Source organism: Bufo gargarizans, chromosome 3 (assembly GCF_014858855.1).
Source record: "Bufo gargarizans isolate SCDJY-AF-19 chromosome 3, ASM1485885v1, whole genome shotgun sequence".
NCBI lineage: Eukaryota > Metazoa > Chordata > Amphibia > Anura > Bufonidae > Bufo > Bufo gargarizans.
This window is the reverse complement of record NC_058082.1, coordinates 352,946,479-352,967,916: the sequence shown is the minus strand read 5'-3', so window position 1 is coordinate 352,967,916 and position 21,438 is coordinate 352,946,479. Positions and strand designations below refer to the sequence as shown.

The 21,438-nt window shown below is 41.7% G+C and overlaps 1 protein-coding gene across 1 annotated transcript in view; it reads right to left on the bottom strand.

Moving 5' to 3' along the window:
• The window catches only part of LOC122931583 (kinesin-like protein KIF21B), a 735,311-nt gene that overhangs the window by 25,083 nt on the left and 688,790 nt on the right, over positions 1-21,438 (bottom strand). Inside the window, exon 23 of the mRNA XM_044285657.1 lies at positions 15,740-15,869. Coding sequence (XP_044141592.1) covers positions 15,740-15,869 — 130 coding nt within the window. The remainder of the gene's footprint in view (positions 1-15,739; positions 15,870-21,438) is intronic.

Below are 21,438 nucleotides of genomic sequence, written 5' to 3'. Positions count from 1 at the left end.
ATACCCTGTCACGTTGTTTTCCAGGAGGGGGGAACTTTGAAGACCCTGGTCCCATTTTGGCTGAAGGGGTGGTCGTCTCTGCTCTTTATCCTGATTTGGAGGCAGAGGTTCAGGCAGCCCAGGCAGAGGCTCCTGATCTTTGTCCTCCTGGGAGGTTGTTTGGGCCTCTCGCTTTACGACACAAGGTTTTTAAGGAGCACCACGATACTGTCCTTGCTGGGCACCCGGGGAGTAGAGCCATAGTGGATCTCATTGCTCAGACATTCTGGTGGCCGGTTCTTCGTAAGACGGTTGAGGGTTTTATGGCAGCCTGAGAGACCTGCGCTCGTGCCAAGGTCCCTCATTCACGGCCATCGGGTTCTGTCCTCCCGTTACCCATTCCTTCCCGTCCTTGGACGCATCTGTCCATAGACTTCATTCCGGACCTGCCTTGTTTCTCGGGAAGACTGTGATTCTGGTGGTAGTGGACCATTTTAGCAAAATGGCGCATTTCATTCCATTTCCTGGGTTACCCAATGCTAATACGTTGGCGCAAGCATTTGTTGATCTCATTGTTAAATTGCATGGCATTCCTTCAGACATTGTTTATTCTCGCTTGGGGATTCGGTTGTCATTTTCTTCTGCTCTTCACCTGCAGTCGAATGGTCAGACCGAACGCGTCAATCAGAATCTGGAGACATATCTGCGCTGTTTTGTGGCGGAGAATCAGGAGGATTGGTATTCTTTTTTGTCCCTTGCTGAGTTTGCTTTAAATAACCGTCGCCAGGAGTCCTCTGATAAGTCACAATTTTTTGGTGCATACTGCTTTCATCTACAGTTTGGGACATTCTCTGGAGAGGGGTCTTCTGGTTTACCAGATGAGGAGAGATTTTCCTCGTCTTTGTCATTTATTTGGCAAAAGATTCAGGGTAATCTGAAGAGGATGAGTGAGAGATATGTGGAGGATAAGAGACGTGTGCCTGGTCCGGACCTGAATGTGGGTGATCAGGTGTGGTTGTCTTCAGAGAATATCAAACTGAAGGTTCCCTCCTGGAACTTGGGTCCTAAGTTTATTGGGCCTTACAAGATCTTGTCCGTCATCAATCCTGTTGCCTTCCGTCTTGATCTTCCTCAGACTTGGAAGATCCATAATGTTTTTCACTGTACCCTTCTCTTTGCCTCCTCCTCCGATTTTTGTTGATGGTAATCTTGAATTCCAGGTCTCTAGAATTTTGGATTCTCGCATTATCCGCGGTTCTCTCCAATACCTTGTTCATTGGGAGGGTTATGGTCCTGAAGAGAGGATGTGGGTCCCAGTGGCGGACATTAATGCCACTCGTCTCATCAAGGCTTTCCATAGGTCTTATCCTGAGAAGGTGGGTTTATTGTGCAGTGTGTTTATTTTATTTATTTTAATAGTATTGTAATAAATAGTTGTGTTGCTTTTGTATTTGTTAAACGTGTCCCATGATAAGGGATGAGAATAAGCTAAAGAGAGTAGAACAGGCACGTGAATTGATTAAGAGTGGAGAAAATTTTGAAGATATCATATTTACAGATGAAACTTGTATTGACTAGAAAGCTTTGCAAGAATGTAGTTGCATTGAAACCACAACCAAAACATTCTTTGAAAGTGCATGCTTGGGGTGGCATCTCATGTAGGTGTGCAGGAACCTTATTCATATTTGAAGGTATTCTATTATGCTATAATGTGGTTTATACTTTACATTTTGGTTAATGTTTTCAACATGTATAAATGGAAACCAAAATAATAAAAACTTCCCTCTTTTGTTTTTCACTGTATGCTAGGTATCATGGACAAAAGACTTCTTCCAGGAAAGTATTGTCAAGGATTATTTTGTGCCATATGTCAGAACCTACCGCCCATATGGTCATAGGCTATTGCAAGATAATGAGCCAAAACATGCAGCATCAGCAAAATGTGTGAAGGATAATGGAATTAATTGGCAAGGCACCACACAACAGTAAGGCTAGTATCACACTAGCAGATTAGTCAGATGATTTTTGGGAGGAAAGCGTTCCTTCCCACCAATTGCCTACTAGTTAGCAGAGTAGACCGCTGCTATTACATGCAGCGATCTCCTCCACAGTATGGAGAGGAGCAATCACTGATGCCATCGCTTATCCCTATACTAACTCATTGTTTGCCGGCAGCAGATAGTGATTAGACAGGACAATCTGCCGTTGGCAAGCAATGATTTTTAAGCATGCTGAAGGATTGTGATCGCCCAACGAGTATTGGCAACTGCCAGATCAACGCTAACAAGTGTTCCTACAACTCCTGTCAGGGCTGATCTGCCCGACAATCAACTGGTGTAACATAATCTTAACTACAGTACTAAACTGCAGTGCTAATGTACAGTAGCATGTGAATGTATTTGCAATTACTGTATGTGTAGTAAATTAAGTGTTTTGAGAAATCTGTTCCCCATACAGACATGAATTCAATTGAGTAACTTTCACACTCACGTTTTGTTCGGATCCGTCATGGATGGATCCATTCAGATAATACAACCGTCTACATCCATTCAGAATGGATCAGTTTGTATTATCTTTAACATAGCCAAGACGGATCCGTCTTGAACACCATTGAAAGTCAATGGAGGACGGATCAGTTTTCTATTGTGCCAGATTGTGTCAGTGAAAACGGATCTGTCCCCATTGACTTACATTGTGTGCCAGGATGGATCCTTTTGGCTCAGTTTCATCAGACTGACACCAAAACGCTAGTTTTGGTGTCCGAATCCAAAGCGGAATGGAGACTGATGCAAACTGACGCATTCTGAGCATTTCCTTTAAAAGGGTTGTGCACTTTGGGGTTGACTGTGCAATGATTACCATCTAATTTACAAACCGGATTCCAAAAAAGTTGGGACACTATACAAATCGTGAATAAAAACTGAATGCAATGATGTGGAGGTGCCAACTTCTAATATTTTATTCAGAATAGAACATAAATCACGGAACAAAAGTTTAAACTGAAAAAAAATGTACCAATTTTAAGGGAAAAATATGTTGAATCAGAATTTCATGGTGTCAACAAATCCCCAAAAAGTTGGGACAAGACCATTTTCACCACTGTGTGGCATCTCCCCTTCTTCTTACAACACTCAACAGGCGTCTGGGGACCGAGGAGACCAGTTTCTCAAGTTTAGAAATAGGAATGCTCTCCCATTCTTGTCTAATACAGGCCTCTAACTGTTCAATAGTCTTGGGCCTTCTTTGTTGCACCTTCCTCTTTATGATGCGCCAAATGTTCTCTATAGGTGAAAGATCTGGACTGCAGACTGGCCATTTCAGTACCCGGATCCTTCTCCTACGCAGCCATGATGTTGTGATTGATGCAGAATGTGGTCTGTCATTATCTTGTTGAAAAATGCAGGGTCTTCCCTGAAACAGATGACGTCTGGATGGGAGCATATGTTGTTCTAGAACCTGAATATATGTTTCTGCATTGATGGTGCCTTTCCAGACATGCAAGCTGCCCATGCCACATGCACTCATGCAACCTCATACCATCAGAGATGCAGGCTTCTGAACTGAGCGTTGATAACAACTTGGGTTGTCCTTGTCCTCTTTAATCCGGATGACATGGCGTCCCAGATTTCCAAAAAGAACTTCGAAACGTGACTCGTCTGACCACAGAACAGTCTTCCATTTTGCCACACTCCATTTTAAATGATCCCTGGCCCAGTGAAAATGCCTGAGCTTGTGGATCTTGCTTAGAAATGGCTTCTTCTTTGCACTGTAGAGTTTCAGCTGGCAACGGCGGATGGCACGGTGGATTGTGTTCACTGACAATGGTTTCTGGAAGTATTCCTGAGCCCATTCTGTGATTTCCTTTACAGTAGCATTCCTGTTTGTGGTGCAGTGTCGTTTAAGGGCCCGGAGATCACGGGCATCCAGTATGGTTTTACGGCCTTGTCCCTTACGCACAGAGATTGTTCCAGATTCTCTGAATCTTCGGATGATGTTATGCACAGTTGATGATGATAGATGCAAAGTCTTTGCAATTTTGCGCTGGGTAACACCTTTCTGATATTGCTCCACTATCTTTCTGCGCAACATTGTGGGAATTGGTGATCCTCTACCCATCTTCGCTTCTGAGAGACACTGCCACTCTGAGAAGCTCTTTTTATACCCAATCATGTTGCCAATTGACCTAATTAGTGGTTTTTTTTGTTTTTTTAATTTTTTTATTGAAATCAGTTAGACAGTACAACTGGAGGATACAACCTCCTGAATAAGGTAACAGGAAATAGTAACAGTGTCGTCACAAGGTATACATTGACATAAAAAATGCAGTAGTTTCATTATTAGTATACAAAACTAGACGCATCTAATCTTATGGTCAGATCCAGTTAGTTAGGTGTACAGGTATGGATTACAGGTATGGATTGGTATGGGTGCTAGAGGCAAGTGAACTTCAAGGATTGGGGGTAAGGAGTATCCAGCAGATTAAGGGTATCTTTGTAGGGAGAGTTTAGGGCTCCAGTTCTAATGGGGTAAAGACCCTAGATCCGAAGATGGGTTTAGAGCTAGATATTGATATCCCTGAACGACTTCCAGTCTTTCCATGTCCTCTTGAAATTATGGAAATTTCTCAATTCCCAGGATGAAATTTCCTCGAATCTGTGGATTTGATCCACTTTTAGGAGCCATTGATCAATGGAAGGGGTTTCTGTTGAGAGCCATAATCTTGGAATGAGAAATCTGGCTGCAGCTAACAAGTGTTTAAAAAGATCTCGGTTAGAGATCCTATGTCCAGAGGGGAAGATGCCCAGGAGTGCAGTCTCTGGAGAAGGAGCTAGATCAGTTCCACATATATGGTTAGTTTTTTTAAATATTTTCTCCCACCGACCCATAAAGGTTGGGGCATTCCCACCATATATGTATAAAGGAGCCTCTGTCTGAGAGGCATCTCCAGCATCTATCACAACCCGACAATGAATATCTGGAAACAACATCTGGCGTCTTGTACCATCTAGTCATTATCTTATATCCATTCTCCTGGATATGGACGCATCTAGATGATTTATGTGGAGATTGTAGGATGATGTCGATTTCTCTAGCTGTAAACTTATGTTTTAGATCTTTCTCCCATTGGCCAATGAAAGAAGGCAGAATATTGGAAGTACGGGATCTAAATCTGCTGTATAATTGCGATATGATCTTCTTGGGATCTTGTGAACTATCAATCAAACTCTCGAACCATGTTAATGGTCTCAGCAGGTCTCCAAGAGAGACGTGTTGGGATAAGTATGTTTTAATGAAGTATACTGGGTTATTAAGTGTGCTAGAGGAAGGAATCGCCAGGGTCTCCCTCAATTTATTTAATGAAATAGGAGTATTGTCGGTGAGTAATCTCTCAATCTAATAGCAGAGTCTCTAAGGTGCGTGGGCAAACTCTCTTGTAGTACATTAGGGGCAGTTCGCAGAATATCGCTCACTTGGAGAAGTGGCGAAGGAAAGGGGGTATGGAGGTATGTGGATTGGAGCCACTTCCAGGCGTTGTAAGTGGCCCTGATCAGAGGGGTTGCTTCCGAGGGAAGGGGAAGAGAGCACCTATGTCCTAATAGAAGAGCTTTAAAGGAAGAGCCAATCTGGACCCAGGATTTGTGAGATGGAATTCTCAACCAGTCCACTGCTCTAGCCAGCAGGACAGCTTTTCCATATAATTCCGGATCTGGAAGGGCAATTCCTCCCAGGGCCTTGGGTCTGTTTAGAGTAGTATACGAGAGACGGGCCTTCTTCCCATTCCATATGAAGGAACTAAACAATGAGTTTTTTCTACCGAACCAAGATAGAATTGGCAAGTCAAGATTTTTTAGGGAGGTAGAGATATGGTTTAATAAGGGTAAGTAATTTAAGGCAAACAATTGGGAAGGGTCATTACTAATCTTAACCCCTAAGTATGTTAAATGAGGGCTTGACCAATTAAAGGGAGATTTTTGTTCTAGCTTTTTTGCCAGGGAGGTCGGGAGGCCTGTATGTATAATCAGGGATTTACTATGATTAACTTTGAAGTTGGAGAATTTGCCAAATATTTCTAAGTGGTGATAGATCTTGGGGAGAGCAACAGAAGGGTTACTAATCATTATCATCAGGTCATCAGCGAATGCCGCCGCCTTGTGTTCCTGATCCCCCAGATCTATTCCTCTAATGTCTCTATCGGATCTGATGATTTGCAAGAGGGGTTCCATAGATAAAACAAAAAGAAGGGGGGAAAGGGGGCATCCCTGTCTAGTGCCATTACTAATCAAAAAGGGAGAGGAGACAGTGTTGTTAACTGAAATGGAGGCGGAGGCCTTAGAGTACATGGCATCTATAGCTGATAGGAAAGAAGCAGGAAATTTTTGTGAGGAAAGGACCGACTTCAAAAAGGACCACTTGACCCTATCGAAAGCCTTCTCAGCATCTGTGCTGAGAAGGACTAAGGGCAAGGCCTTCTTCTTGGAATGGAAAAGAATATTGAGGACTCTGGCTGTATTATCTTTGCCCTCTCTTCCCCTAACAAAGCCAGTTTGATCTCTATGAATGAGCGAAGGCAGGATGGACGCCAAGCGATTTGCCAGCATTTTGGCTAGCAACTTAAGGTCAATGTTAAGGAGAGAGATAGGCCTATAGCTAGGGCATAATGTTGGGTCCTTGCCCTCTTTAGGGATTAAAACGATATGGGCTTTGGTCATGTCGCCGGATAAAGGGGTATTAGATAGGGTTTGGTTGAAGAGTGGAATAAGATGAGGAATGAGGATATCGTGAAATGTAGAATAGTATGAGATAGGTAGGCCATCTGGGCCGAGGCTCTTCCCTTTAGGGGAGTTACGTATAACCTCTAGTAATTCTGTTGGTGTGAAGGGGAAGATAACATACTTCTGTTCTCCTCAGAGAGGGTAGGGAGGTGTATCTTATCTAGATAGGCAGAGATAGAAGACAAGAGTTCAGGGGAGGAGAGAGGGGAAGTAGAAGTGTCTAGGTCGTATAATGATTCATAAAAACTTCTAAACTGTGATGCGATTGAATCTGAGTCAAAGACATGTGAGCCTGATGCAGTAGTGAGTTTATGGACAAAGTTGTTTGATTTCCTCGTCCTCACCCTGTTCATCACAAATCTAGATGCTTTGTTCCCGTGGGCAAAAATGTTGTGTTGTGAGTTTAGGTAATATTTTGCTGATAGAGTATTAAGATCTTTAAGAGAATGCCTATATCCGTTTAGTTCTTCTAAGTGGGTCTTGAGTAGGGAGACTTTATGTGCTTGTTCTAGTCTGGTGATATTCTCATGTAACTCATCTATTTGTTTGTTCCTCATTTTCTTGAGATATGCACCAATACTAATACATTGTCCTCTAACTACTGCCTTATGGGCGTCTCATAAGGTCTGGGAAGAAATTTCTGTGGAGGCGTTTAGATGGAAATAGTCCTCTAGGACTTTTTTGATTTTCGATCTGGAGTCAGTGTTTCCTAATAATTGTTCATTCAACCTCCAAGATCGAAGGGTTTTGTTTTTCTTTGGTGGGTTAAGGGTCAAGTATATGGGGGAGTGGTCGGATAGGAGGATATTGTCTATGCTAGTGTCTTTGCAGTACTGTATATGATTCTTGGAAACAAAGAGGTAGTCCAGACGCTGATATGAGCCATGGACTGTTGAGTGAAAGGAGAAGTCCCTAGTGTCTGGGTGGAAAGTGCGCCAAACATCAATAAGTTGGGCTCTCCAGAGCTTTGAAGTCAGAGAACGAACAGCGGACTGAGAGTGTACAGATTTGCCAGAGGAAGAATCCAATAGGGGATTTATTACCAGATTAAAGTCCCCTCCCATCACTACTGTTCCTTCCCTGAAATCGCTTACTTTATCCAAAATATTTTTCAACGAGGGAATCTGTTTCCTATTGGGTACATATACGTTGACAAAAGTATAAACATGTTGGAAAATTTTCCCCTTCAGCATTATAAACCTCCCTTCCGGATCTAAACTTTGATCCATAAGCTGGAACTGAACTCCCCTCTGTAACCCTATGCTAACTCCTTTTCAGTTTGTGGAGTTGGAGCCACTGTGATATCATTGGGAGAAGTACGAGTGTGAAAGGTTGGGGAAATGGCCCAGTTTCAGGTGCGTTTCCTGAAGAAACACCACTTTTACCTCTTCTCTCATCAGCATCCCAAATATCTGACCCCTTTTAGATAGCGAGTTAAAGCCTCTGACATTGTAAGAAGCATTGTAAAAATCTTGAGGTCATCCATCTGGGATATGAGGAGAGATAGATTTCCTGTAGGTTATGAAAAAGTGGTAGATTTGGGGTTTTTGGTGGAAGATATTTGTATTCAGTGTGGTGGAAAGGTCTAACCTTTGATGAGCATCCCATACCAAAGCCATCCTTCTGAGGTCTTCAGGTGACGATATAACAGTGAGAACACAATAACTAAAATAACAAAAGAAAAACACAAGGCATAAGCAATGAATCTGCATATACATTACTCAGTATGGGGGGGAATATGGATAAACCCTTAAAACAGCAGAGCTTTATCAAGGTTGCCTTATACAGGCACCAGAGGTAGGGAGCTCTCAAGAGAACTCCTCCCACTCCGGTACTGCCGACCAAACAATAGAGGCCTTCAAGAGACTAGGGGTCAGGGGTTGAGGAAGATAGGTCGTCTCAGCCCCTTTAATATGAAGGCTAAGGATATCCCTCCCCCAGAACTCATTATAACTTGTCACTATGTAAAGGATGGAGGGGGGACATTAGAGCAAGAATCAAAAGATAATACATGAGGAGAATACCAGAATACTTATATGAGAGAAATTGAGAACATTTCTTCGGTTATTTCTAGAAGGAAGAAATTTGGTTTAGGAGATGACAGACATAAAAGACGTAATTAGAATCAAAAGGAGTCTGTGGATAGACGTCTAGGTGTGATTGGGTTGGTTTTCTTCCTCTGTCGCTGAGCTTTAGGGGTCCTCCTGGGTTCAAAGGGTTGCGGCTTGGGGACATCAGGCAAGGAGGCAACATCTTGGATTAGGTCCCAGTTTTCTATTTCCATGCTAGGATTCTCTAGATGTTGAAACATTTGATCCAGGTCAGCATGGGTTCTGATTGTAATCCTGCTCCCATTGTATAGGAACGAAATGCCAAAAGGGAAAGTCCATCTATAGGTGATTCTTCTTTGAATGAGCCATTCTGTCAAGGGCTTAAGTGCCTTGCGTTTTTTCAAGGTAATCGGAGCCAGGTCTTGATATACATGGATGCGATGGTCTCTGAACAGGATTTCCGATTTTTTTTCTGGCGCATTCCAGTATGGCTTCCTTGTCCTGGAAGTTTAATAATCGGCAGATTATATCTCTAGGCGGCTCGGCTGGCTTCGGTTTAGGGCGGAGGGGCCTGTGAGCCCTTTCAATGATCGGGCTGGGATAATCGGGGCCTAGTAGCTGTTCACATAAGGCCTTCATAGCCTCCGGTATTTCTGAGGTTAAAATACATTCGGGCAGGCCTCGGAACCTTAAGTTGTTCCTTCGGCCTCGATTTTCTTGGTCCTCTAGGGCCGCATAGACACAATTCAGGTGGTTTTGGACCGTTTGTAGGCTGGTAGATGCAGCCGCCTGGAAACCCAGCATGGCATTATGAGCAGTTTCCAGCTCCTCCACTCTGCCACCGATATGTTTAATGTCCTGTCTCATGGAGGAAACTTCACTTACTAGCGGTTCCAGTGCTTTGGTGAGGACCGATTTCAGGTATTTCCTGGAGATAGGAAGATTTTGACGCCCACTAGCTTCTTCCGAGTCACTGTCTCTGCCCTCTGAGTTCGGGTACTCGTCCTCAGGAGCAGCCGCCAGCGCCATTTTGGTTTCTTTTGCTGCGTGTATTGCCGCCGCTTTTTTAATGAATCTATCCATATCCCCCGAGGTAACGGGTGGCCTCTGGTGCTGCTGGGTATCCCCTTGTCTCGGGTTACCGATTTTTACCATGATCTGGTCAGTTTAGCTGGCGTAGGCTGCGATAAAGCAATGCTAGTCAGACGGAGCTCAGACACACACCACCATCTTCCTCAGGCGCTAGCTCCGCCCCGACCTAATTAGTGTTAATTGGTCTTCCAGCTCTTCGTTATTCTCAAATTTACTTTTTCCAGCCTCTTATTGCTACTTGTCCCAACTTTTGGGGGATTTGTTGACACCGTGAAAATTTGAATCAACGTATTTTTCCTTTAAAATGATGCATTTACTCAGATTAAACATTTGATCTGTCATCTGCGTTCTATTAAAAATAAAATATTGACATTTGCCATCTCCACATCATTGCATTCAGTTTTTATTCACAATTTGTTTAGTGTCCCAACTTTTTGGGAATCCGGTTTGTAGAAATGTGTTCTGTATGGTGCATTGTGATTCTCAGTTATGCTTTTAATATGTCTCTGTATCGTGGCTGATATGTGAGCTTTGTCCGTTTTTATAGGATTATGGCCCAGCCATCTGGCACCACCCTGGAAGTCAGCACTAAATTGTGGGGAAAAAATTGAATCAGCTTCATTGTCCATTTACATCCTCGGTAAACTTTGTCATGTTCCCCCTAATGAACTCCCACTAAGACTGACATTTTCACATTTCTGATGTGTCTTTTTGTACAGTTACTGCAGACAGAGCGTCTGTAGAGCCCGATTGAGGAAGGCATCCTCAAATACTGAAATGGATGATAACAGGGAGCAATAGATCCTCTCCCTGACCTCAAATATCTGATAACAACAGATTGTATTCTCCTGTCCTACAGTCTTCCTCTCCCCGGCCAGAAATGGCTGATAACAGGGAGCAATAAATTGTATTCTCCTGTCCTACAGTCTTCCTCTCTGAAATGCTTCATAATATGGAGCAATATATTGTATTCTACTTTCCTACAGTCTACTCCCTGGCATAAAAATGGCTGATAACAGTGAGTAATAGATTGTATTATCCTGTCCTACAGTCTTCCTCTCTATGGCCTTAAATGGCTGATAACATGGAGCAATCAATTGTGTTCTCTTGTCCTACAGCCATCCTCTCCCCAGCTTTAAATGGCTTGTAGGCAGTAGTTCATGAGAGTTGGGCGATAGTGAAAATGCCCAGTCCTGAAAGTCCCCCTGAAGCAGGGACATAATGATGCACACCCTCTGAGCTTCCATACCCAATGAGTGTGGCCTAAGGCGAAAATAAAACTTTACAGCTATCACGGAAGTTTACAATTTTTTTTTATGGTCACCAGAAAAGTGGTCAGGAAGCTCAACCTTAGTTTCAACCAGTGATAGAGCTGATAACAAAAAAATTAAAAATTAGACACTGAAAGTAGTCAAAAGACAAGCCGAGATCAAATACCAGACGGGATGCACAGTATAAATCACACAAGACAGCGTGGTCACAAGACAAGCTGAGGTCAAAAGCACTAACAAAAACAAATGAATCCAAAAACCAGTAATCTAGCGAGTGAGCCCAAACAAGACTATCACTGGCACTGGTATATGGCCAGGAAGGGATTTAAATAGAGCACTGAGTCCTAGGATCAGAACCTGATATGTCAGGACTCAGCGCTCCATTAGTCAGAAAACTAGAACACAGAAATAGAGAAGCTGAGTAGTCATCCCACTGTTAGTCTCCTCCAGCACACCCTCAGGGAGAAAGATCATTGCATCTTGTTGCTAAGGATGCAGTCATGTCACCAGGGGGTGTGGCTTAGCAGAACATCTCTCCCAAAGTAGTCGCGCCGAAGCTGGAGATTAACACTCAATATAAATGATCTCCCCCTTTGTTTTTCCTTCCTTCTTAAGATAACCAATTTGCTTGATTGCTCCCTATTGCCCATGAGCTTACCCAGTGAGCAGCAACTTTGCTGTCTCGGCTAGCCTACTCCTTCGGGCTTCAGCTCATCCCATGCAGTAATCAGCACAGGCACCTCATGTGTCACATCGCTCTGAACATTGCAATTCATCAATCAGCAGATGGATAGAATCTGCTGCTACCTACTGTAGCAACCAGGGTGCGGGCCTCCAACGCAGCGTCCTCGCTCTGAAGTCTAAATTTCTCCTGTGAAAATTAATGTTTATTTTTGCAGTTTATTTTCCTTTTTAGTTATTAATTAAAATATACACTTTATCTATACTTATTAACCACTTAGTGACCACTAATATGCCTTTTTACTGACGTAAACAAAGGGGGTTTTAGCTAAACACCTTGCTTTAATCAATCGTGTGTTATAATGTGTTATATGTATATTGACCAAAAAGGTACTGTGTCCAGAAACGCATTAGACCTCTTTCGGACGTGCTTCCCGGATTTGCTCCGGATGCGTCCCAGGTATATTGCAGGAAACACAATTGTGAGCACACAATTTCAATAAGTTTTGACTGAAATTGCGTTGCGTTGCTCAGATTTTATCGCTCGGGTTCAATGCGTTTTGCACACGCATGATAAAAAAATGGGGTTAAAGGGGTTAAAAAATAAAAATAATTAACTCACTTCATCCACTTGATCGCGCAGCCGGCATCCTCTTCTTTCTTCTTCTTTGTGGACATGCAAAAGGACCTTTGATGACATCAGTGCAGGTCCTGCTGAATGAAGATAGAAGATCCTTCTATCTTTATTCAGCAGGACCTGTGCTGACGTCACCATGCTCACCACATGGTGGGCGCAATTATGTAATCAAAGGTCCTTTTGCAGGTCCTGAAAGAAGAAGAAAGAAGACTATGCTGGCTGCGTGATCAAGTGGATTAGGTGAGTTAATTGTTTTTATTTTTTAACCCCATAATCAACATTTTAGTAAGCATTTTGTATTAAGAATGCTATTATTGTCCTTTATAACCATGTTATAAGGGAAAATAATACAGTAAATTAACTTTTATCAATTTACTAACATCATCTCCTAGCAAGCATGTGTGAAAATCGCATTGCATCCGCACTTGTTTCCACCCGTTTCCCTCTCAGAGCCCCTCGCAGATTTAGAAAAGATTCTGGCACCCCGAAGTCTGTCAAGCTCAGGAATCAATTGCAAGGGATTATCGTATTCAGTCCACAATAATCAATGCAAGGACAGAGTGACCCACTTTTTTTTTTTTTTACAAAGAAGAATCCAGCATTGACTGGGGATGATAATTCGCGACTAAACCCTCTCTCAAGGTTTTCTTTTATGTTTTTGAACATGGTCAGTGTTTCTGGCCGTGATAGAGGATACACACAACCTTAGGCCTCATGCAGCCGGCTGTTCCATGCATTGGGGACTGCAATTTGAGCGGCAGCTGTCTGCATCGCAAAAAAATAGATTTTTTGCATCATCTAATTACCCTTATTTCTAAACTACTAAGAGGGCATAAACGCGTATTTAAGCCACATTACTATCAATATGATAAGAATTGAGCTTTGATAGTGTTTAGAATGACAGAGAGAAGAGATGAGGAGTCTGTTTGCTCCTCAGATGACTGAAGACAAAAAATTCACAGGCAGCTAGTAGAGCATGTCAGCTCTGTACAGAAAAAGGATTCCATATTGTTAATAAAGACCAATTGAAAAAAAATATTTTTATCTCAGAATAAGTATAATGTAATAATTTTAAAAAAATGCCCCCAAAGGTGTACATAGTCTTAAAAGTATAGTAAGACTCTGGTTTGGGTGCTTTCATGTCCTCCACGTGCATAATATGATTCAAATATAAAATGAGAATGCTCGGACTGGGAGAAAGCGTCTGTATGTGGGTAAGTAACTGGTTCAATGATAGAAAATAGAGCATGGTTATTAACAATACACACTCTGAATGGGTCACTGTAACTAGTGGGGTACCTCAGGGGTCAGTATTGGGCCCTATTCTCTTCAATATATTTATTAATGATCTTGTAGAAGGCTTGCATAGTAAAGTATCAATTTTTGCCGATGAGACTAAACTGTGTAAAGTAATTAACACTGAAGAGGACAATATACTACTACAGAGGGATCTGGATAGATTGGAGGCTTGGGCAGATAAGTGGCAGATGAGGTTTAACACTGACAAATGTAAGGTTATGCACATGGGGAGGAATAATGCAAGTTACCCGTACATACTAAATGGTAAAACACTCAGTAACACTGACATGGAAAAGGATCTAGGAATTTTTATAAACTGCAAACTAAGCTGCAAGAACCAGTGTCAAGCAGCTGCTGCCAAGGCCAATAAGATAATGGGTTGCATCATAAGGGGCATAGATGCCCGTGATAAGAACATAGTCCTACCACTTTACACATCGCTAGTCAGACCACACATGGAGTACTGTGTACAGTTCTGGGCTCCTGTAAACAAGGCAGACATAGCAGAGCTGGAGAGGGTCCAGAGGAGGGCAACTAAAGTAATAACTGGAATGGGGAACTACAGTGCCCTGAAAGATTATCAAAATTAGGGTTATTCACTTTAGAAAAAAGACGACTGAGGGGAGATCTAATTACTATGTATAAATATATCAGGGGTCAGTACAGAAAGCTATCCCATTATCTATTTATCCCCAGGACTGTGACAAGGGAAAATCCTCTGTATCTGGAGGAAAGAAGGTTTGTACACAAACATAGAAGAGGATTCTTTACGGTAAGAGCAGTGAGACTATGGAACGCTCTGCCTGAGGAGGTAGTGATGGTGAGTACAATAAAGGAATTCAAGAGGGGCCTGGATGTATTTCTGGAGCGTAATAATATTACAGGCTATAGATACTAGAGAGGGGTCGTTGATCCAGGGAGTTATTGTGATTGCCTGATTGGAGTTGGGAAGCAATTTTTTATTCCCCTAAAGTGGGGAAAATTGGCTTCTACCTCACAGTTTTGTTTTTTTTTGCCTTCCTCTGGATCAACTTGCAGGATGACAGGCCGAACTGGATGGACAAATATGTTTTTTTAAAACCTTATGTACTATGTTACTATGTAAAATATGCCACTCCCTGAAGGGAGGTCATTGTGACTTACATGTCCTGGGAATAATTAACTGGGAAGCACAGAGAAAGCGACAGATCATGTTATGTTGTATATGTAAGGCCTCATGCACACAACTGTATACATTTTGTGGTCCGCCCAGCAGTGCACTTGCCACCATTTTTTTTAATACCTGTAGAAATCCACAGAGTACACAAAAAATCCACAAAGAATACATTAAATTTGTGTCATTTCATACGCTCTACTGGTACTGTAATACACTACATTTTTTCCGAAAGTAAATCCATGTGGAAAAAACGCACGTATTCCGCAAAGTGTGCAAGTCGCCTTAGGGTGCCTTCACAGATGCAGCAGATTTTGTTGCAGAAAATTTCTGAGATTGAAAGTCAGTTCCATTGATCTGAATAGGGTTGATTTGGTGACAACTAGCACTTGAATCCCCATTCAGGTGAATTGATATAATGTGGGACGTTTATAAGCACTAGTATGCATTTCCCTATCCCACCTCACCAAGCTGGAGTGAAATAAAAAATAAAAAAATTAAAGTTGCATCTACCTTTTTATGATCGACTCCTGATTTTGGCTTCAAAAACTGCACTGACCCACAGCAGTGGATAAATGATAAATCTTCTTTTGGTAAAACATTTTCAATAACAAGCCCAGATTATTGCCTAGAGCAGTGTTTCCCAACCAGCGTGCCTCTAGCTGTTGCAAAACTACAACTCCCAGCATGCCCGGACAGCCTTTGGCTGTGCAGGCATGTGGGAGTTGTAGTTTTGCAACACCTGGAGGCACACTGGTTGGGAAACACTGGCCTAGAGAATAGACATTCATTTGTGATCTCACCATTTTGCATGGAGTGGCATTCAGATTTCTCCAGCAGCATTTGACTGTGTGAAAAAACAGTCGTGTCAGTCTGTCGAATTCGAGCTTCCAACATTCTGATCTGCGCTTCCTTTTGGGCTACCTGCAGACCCTTAAAAAAGATTATAAAATAAGTATTAGTATCAAATACTGACTGTAAAAGAACAAAAATACAGTAATTTGGTATAGTCTATTTAAACTGTGTTCACGCAACAGATTTTCCATGTAGGTTTTGGCACATTTGACACCTAAGTCCACTCTCATATCACATCCTATTGTTTACAATTGGAAATCTGCCCTGTAGTTTATATAGAATTATATATTTTTTTCATTCATTCTTGGTGCTTATTCTGTGTGGGAACCTCCCCAGAAATCAATAAAAGATCTAAAAATCAGGCACTACAAACCAAACAAATTGGAAAATTGAATAAAAAACAGCACACAAAATGTGTACTATTTTGATGCAGATTCTATACCTAAGTTTTTGCATTCTGATACAACCATGTGAACATACCCTTAGGTCATTTTCCACAGAAGTTAACGCTGGATTCAGACCTGAGCGTACTGAACGTACGCTCTGTATGCGCGATTGTACGGGCCTTTGCAATTGGGCATACAGAGACAAGCGAACGCCCATTGTCGCGCGTTCCCGCTGAAGTCTATGTACTGGAACACGCGACAAGACGCCCCAAAGAAGCTCTTGTTGACGTTTTACAGTGCGATAGTACGTGCTGTAAAACGCTCAGGTGAGAACCATTCCCCTAGGGAATCATTGGTTCTTGCCTGTTGAGCGTTTTACAGCGCGTAGGAATGCGCTGTAAAACGCTCAGGTCTGAACCCAGCCTTACCCTGCTTTCACACCTGAGCGTTCCGAAAGGAGCGCTCTGTATGCGCGCTTGTACGGGCGTTTACAAGCGCGCATACAGAGATTGCTGTTCACACATTGTCGCGCGTTCCCGAATTTCTATGTGCGGGAACGCGCGACAAACGCTCAAAAAAAGGGTCAGGTACTTGTTTGAGCGTCGGGCGTTTTACAGCGCGATCGTACGCGCTGTAAAACGCCCAGGTGAGAACCATGCTGATAGGGAAGCATTGGTTTCTCCTTGTTGTGCGTTTTACAGCGCGTAGGAACGCGCTGTAAAACGCTCAAGTGTGAACCCAGGGTTAGTGTTTTCAGAACTAGTGTTGAGCGAAACGAGCTTCAGATGCTACATCAGAAGTCGCTTTGATCGAAATTTAAGATTAAAACGATATGGAGATCTGTCTTTGTACAGTATTAAAATGCATGGGCTCTGATGAGCCGAAGTTAGTTATTCGCAAAGACGCGTGTGACTTAGTTGAATAACTTCGGTAGTTGATTTTTAATGTGGAGAACCACTTTAAAACTTCAAACCGAACTATGCTTCGGGTCCCACTAATAACCACTTTCCGTCCGCCCATAGGATATAAACATCCTATGGGTGGATCTCTATTTCTGAATGGACGTTTTAAAACGTCCGTTCAGAAACTGCAGCTGCACGCTAATCGTGCAGCTGCTGATCGGGTTGCCCGCTGTCAGTGACAGCAGGGCAACCCAGAGAGAAGGCAGGGACAGTGCCCAGGTGTCCCTGCCTTCAAGATCGCTGCACCGAGCGCTGTGTATGCGCTTCCTGTTCCGGCCCGGCGGTCATGTGACCGCCGGGACCAGAGAGTGCAGGAGCTGTGTGAGGTCTTTCACAGACCTCGATCAGCCCTGCACTGAGGCTGTACAGCGCTGTATTGCGCTGTACAGCCTCTCTGGGGGGTGTATTTTTCCTGTAACTGGGGCTACTATGTCAGCCCCAGTTACAGGAGAAATCAACAGTGAAAAAAAAAAGAAAAAGTGAAGTAAATGTCCCCCAGAGGTCTTGTATGACCTTATGGGGGACGAAAAGTGTAAAATAAATAAATAAATAAAGGGTTGAAAAAATAAAATAAAAAAAAGTTTCACATATAAAAAAAAAAAGTCCCCAAGTAAGGAATAAAAAAAAATGTTAAAAATAGAAAAAATAAAAAAAAGTATACATATTAGGTATTGCCGCGTCCGTAAAAACCAGCTCTATAAAAATATCACATGAGCCAACCTCTCAGGTGAACACCGTAAAAAAAAAAAAAAAAAACTGTGTCAAAACAAGCAATTTTTGTCACCTTACATCACAAAAGGTGCAACACCAAGTCATCAAAAACGCGTATGTCCCACAAAATGGTGCCAATAAAACAGTCACCTCATCCCGCAAAAAAATGAGCCCCTACATAAGAAAATCTCTCAAAAAATAAAAAAAAACTATAGCTCTCAGAACATGGACACATTAAAACATATTTTTTTTGTTTCAAAAATGCTATTATTGCGTAAAACTTTAATAAATGAGAAAAAGTATACATATTAGGTATCGCCACGTCCGTAACAATCTGCTCTATAAAAATGTCACTTGACTGAACCCCTCAGGTGAACGCTGTAAAAATAAATAAATAGAAACTGTGCTAAAAACAACCAATTTTTGGGTCACCTTGCCCCATAAAGTGTTTTAATGAATGATCAAAAAATCATATGTACCCAAAAATAGTACTAATAAAACTGGCACCTTATCCCCTAGTTTCCAAAATGGGGTCACTTCTTGGGAGTTTCTACTGTAAGGGTGCATCAGGGGGCTTCAAATGGGACATGGCATCTAAAAACCATGTGGAGTTCCTTTTCTTCTGCGCCCTGCCGTGTGCCCATACAGCAGTTTATGACCACATGTGGGGTGTTTCTGTAAACCGCAGAATATGGGTAATAAATATTGAGTTTTGTTTGGCTGTTAACCATCGATGTGTTAAAGAAAAAAATTGATTAAAATGGAAAATCTGCCCAAAAAGTGAAATTTAAAAATTTGATCTCCATTTTCCTTTAATTCTTGTGGAACGCCTAAAGTTAACAAAGTTTGTAAAATCTGTTTTTAATACCTTGAGGGGTGTAGTTTCTACAATGGGGTCATTTATGGGGGTATCCACTATGTAAGCCCCACAAAGTGACTTCAGACCTGAACTGGTCCTTAAAAAGTGGGTTTTGGCAATTTTCTTAAAAATTTAAAGAATTGCTTCTAAACTTCTAAGCCTTCTAACGTCCTAAAAAAATTAAATGACATTTCCAAAATGATGCCAACATAAAGTAGACATATGGGGAATGTTAAGTAATAAATATTTTATGAGGTATCACTTTCTGTTTTAAAAGCAGAGAAGTACAATGTGTCACGAGAAAACAATCTCTGAATGACTTGGATAAATAAAGGCGTTCCAAAGTTATTACCACATAAAGTGAGATATGTCAGTTTTGCTAAATTAGGCCTGGTCAGGAAGGGGGCAAATGGCCCAGATGGGAAGTGGTTAACTTGGAACCAAAGCAGTGTTCGGTTCCAAGTTTTAAAGTGGTTTTCCACTATGAAAATCCACTACTGAAGTTATTCAAAGTCATGTGGCTCATCGGAGCCCATACATTTTTAATACTGTACAGAGACGGATGTTCATACAGTATTAATCCGAAGTTTTGAATGAAGATGTAGCCTCCGAAGCTTATTTCGCTCAACACTATTCAGAACCAAAATTCTCAATTTGTCTGTTATAGTTTTCAATGGAAAATCCAAGCTGGTGTTCATTTTCTGCATGTGGACTGATGATCTGTGTCTCAGAAAAAAAGCAACATATTAATTCTGGGTGCAGATTTCACATGGAAAATCCATTAACATCAATGGGAGGCCAAAAAAAACACATCGTAATCTGCTTCAACATCCACACCAAAAGCTACTTCAAACAGAAAAACGCATTAAAAAAAAAATGTGTGGAAAACATGGAAATTTGATGTTTGTTCCGCTCCTTAATTTCAGCATGCTAATACAACCATGTGAACATAACATTGGGATTGGTTATCATGTGGTGGAAATTTATACGCTTTTGCATTGCACAAGGCAACACTGCAGCAATCCTGTGTGCCAAATTTGGTGTACCTATGTGCCAAACGGTTCAGGCGTTTGAATGCCTAGAGAGGACAAACAAATGGACTTTGACTTTTATAATATAGATGACCCAGCCACAATGTGATATCTGCTCCACGCTTTCAGGAGTTTCCTAGGACAAGTAATGAGAGAGGAGTATTTCACAGAGTACAAGGTGTCTCAAGAGATTAAAATGCAAACCCCATGGTAATTGACAGAGAAGGAGGTTTATACCAATGGGAGGGCATATTTAAGGACGTTCACTGTGCTCTGGGGGAAGATGAGATTAAATGTTTGTGTTAGCCTGCTTGACTTTCAAGTTAAACAATGCCCCAAAGCTGCACAGAACCTTTAATAGTGAAGGAAGAGATAAAGAGGGATTGGAGCTCAAGTAGAATGTTTTTGCAAACAGGAATAGCTTATGATGAACCAAGGAAATTTCAGTACCACTAATATTACTTTGGTTGCAGTAATGGCTAACCTCTGGCACTCCAGCTGGGGTGAAACTAAGACAGGTTCATAATCACTAAGACTTGTTCCATTGGTTTGAGCATTAAAAAAATTGCACAAGGGACCAGAAAAAAAGTTGTATCTATACCTGCTGCTTTCTCGTGCAAGGCCAGTCACTCCCAGAGCAGAACAGCACTGATGCTTTCCATAGATACCAGTCTCTATGGATGGACGCATGCAATGCTCTTAGCCAGGCCATGCAGCCCGGTAGACAAATCAACAGCCAGAAGATGGATGCCCCCTTCCTGCCTGGCAAGTTAACTACTTGGGAGAAGTATGTGTACATTGTTTTTTCTAGTCTGCAGCTCCTCTCCATGGAACTGAAGTTCAATAGGATTGTATACGTAAATACAGTGCAGGTACCCGTGCAGAAAATCCACAAGAAAACTACACTAAAATGCACATAAATCTGCAATATTTATTGCGTTTTTGGCATAGATTTTTTTAAAAAATGTATTTTTTGTTTTGTTTAAGTAAACAACCCCATTGAAGTCTATGGGAAAACCATATTTTCAGAGGGGTTGGAATTGCACAAACAATTGACATGCTGCAGATTTTAAAATCCGTGACGAAGCAGCCAAATCGAATTTTTAAGAACTTTGCTTGCTCAACTCTAATAGTATTTTTCTTTCTGTCATATTGCTGAATCCCAGGATGTACTACAGATAAGCTTAACCCTGTCTACCCTCCCTCCTATAGACAGAAGGAAGCAACAGGACAGCTGGTGAACTTTCCAGGCATCCTTATAGTATATATATATATATATATATATATATATATAAAAACGCAATAAATATTGCAGATTTATGTGCATTTTAGTGTAGTTTTCTTGTGGATTTTCTGCACGGGTGCCTGCACTGTTTTTACGTATACAATCCTATTGAAGTGTATGGGGAAAACCACTACAGAAGGTGCAGAATTGCACAAACAATTAACATGCTGCAGATTTAAAAATCCACATAACATATTAGTTTCTACACCTAAGAAAAAAGTTAAATCTAATTTACTTTGCTGGTACTGTATTACGATGCAGTTTTTATACACAAAATCAATGCAGAAAGAAATGTGCATAATATGCATTGTGTACAGCCACCACAACACCACCTGCACATAAGTTCGGATTAACGGACATAAGATCCGCAGGATTATGCAAGTTTCTGCAGCCTATCCTATGTCTAAATTAGG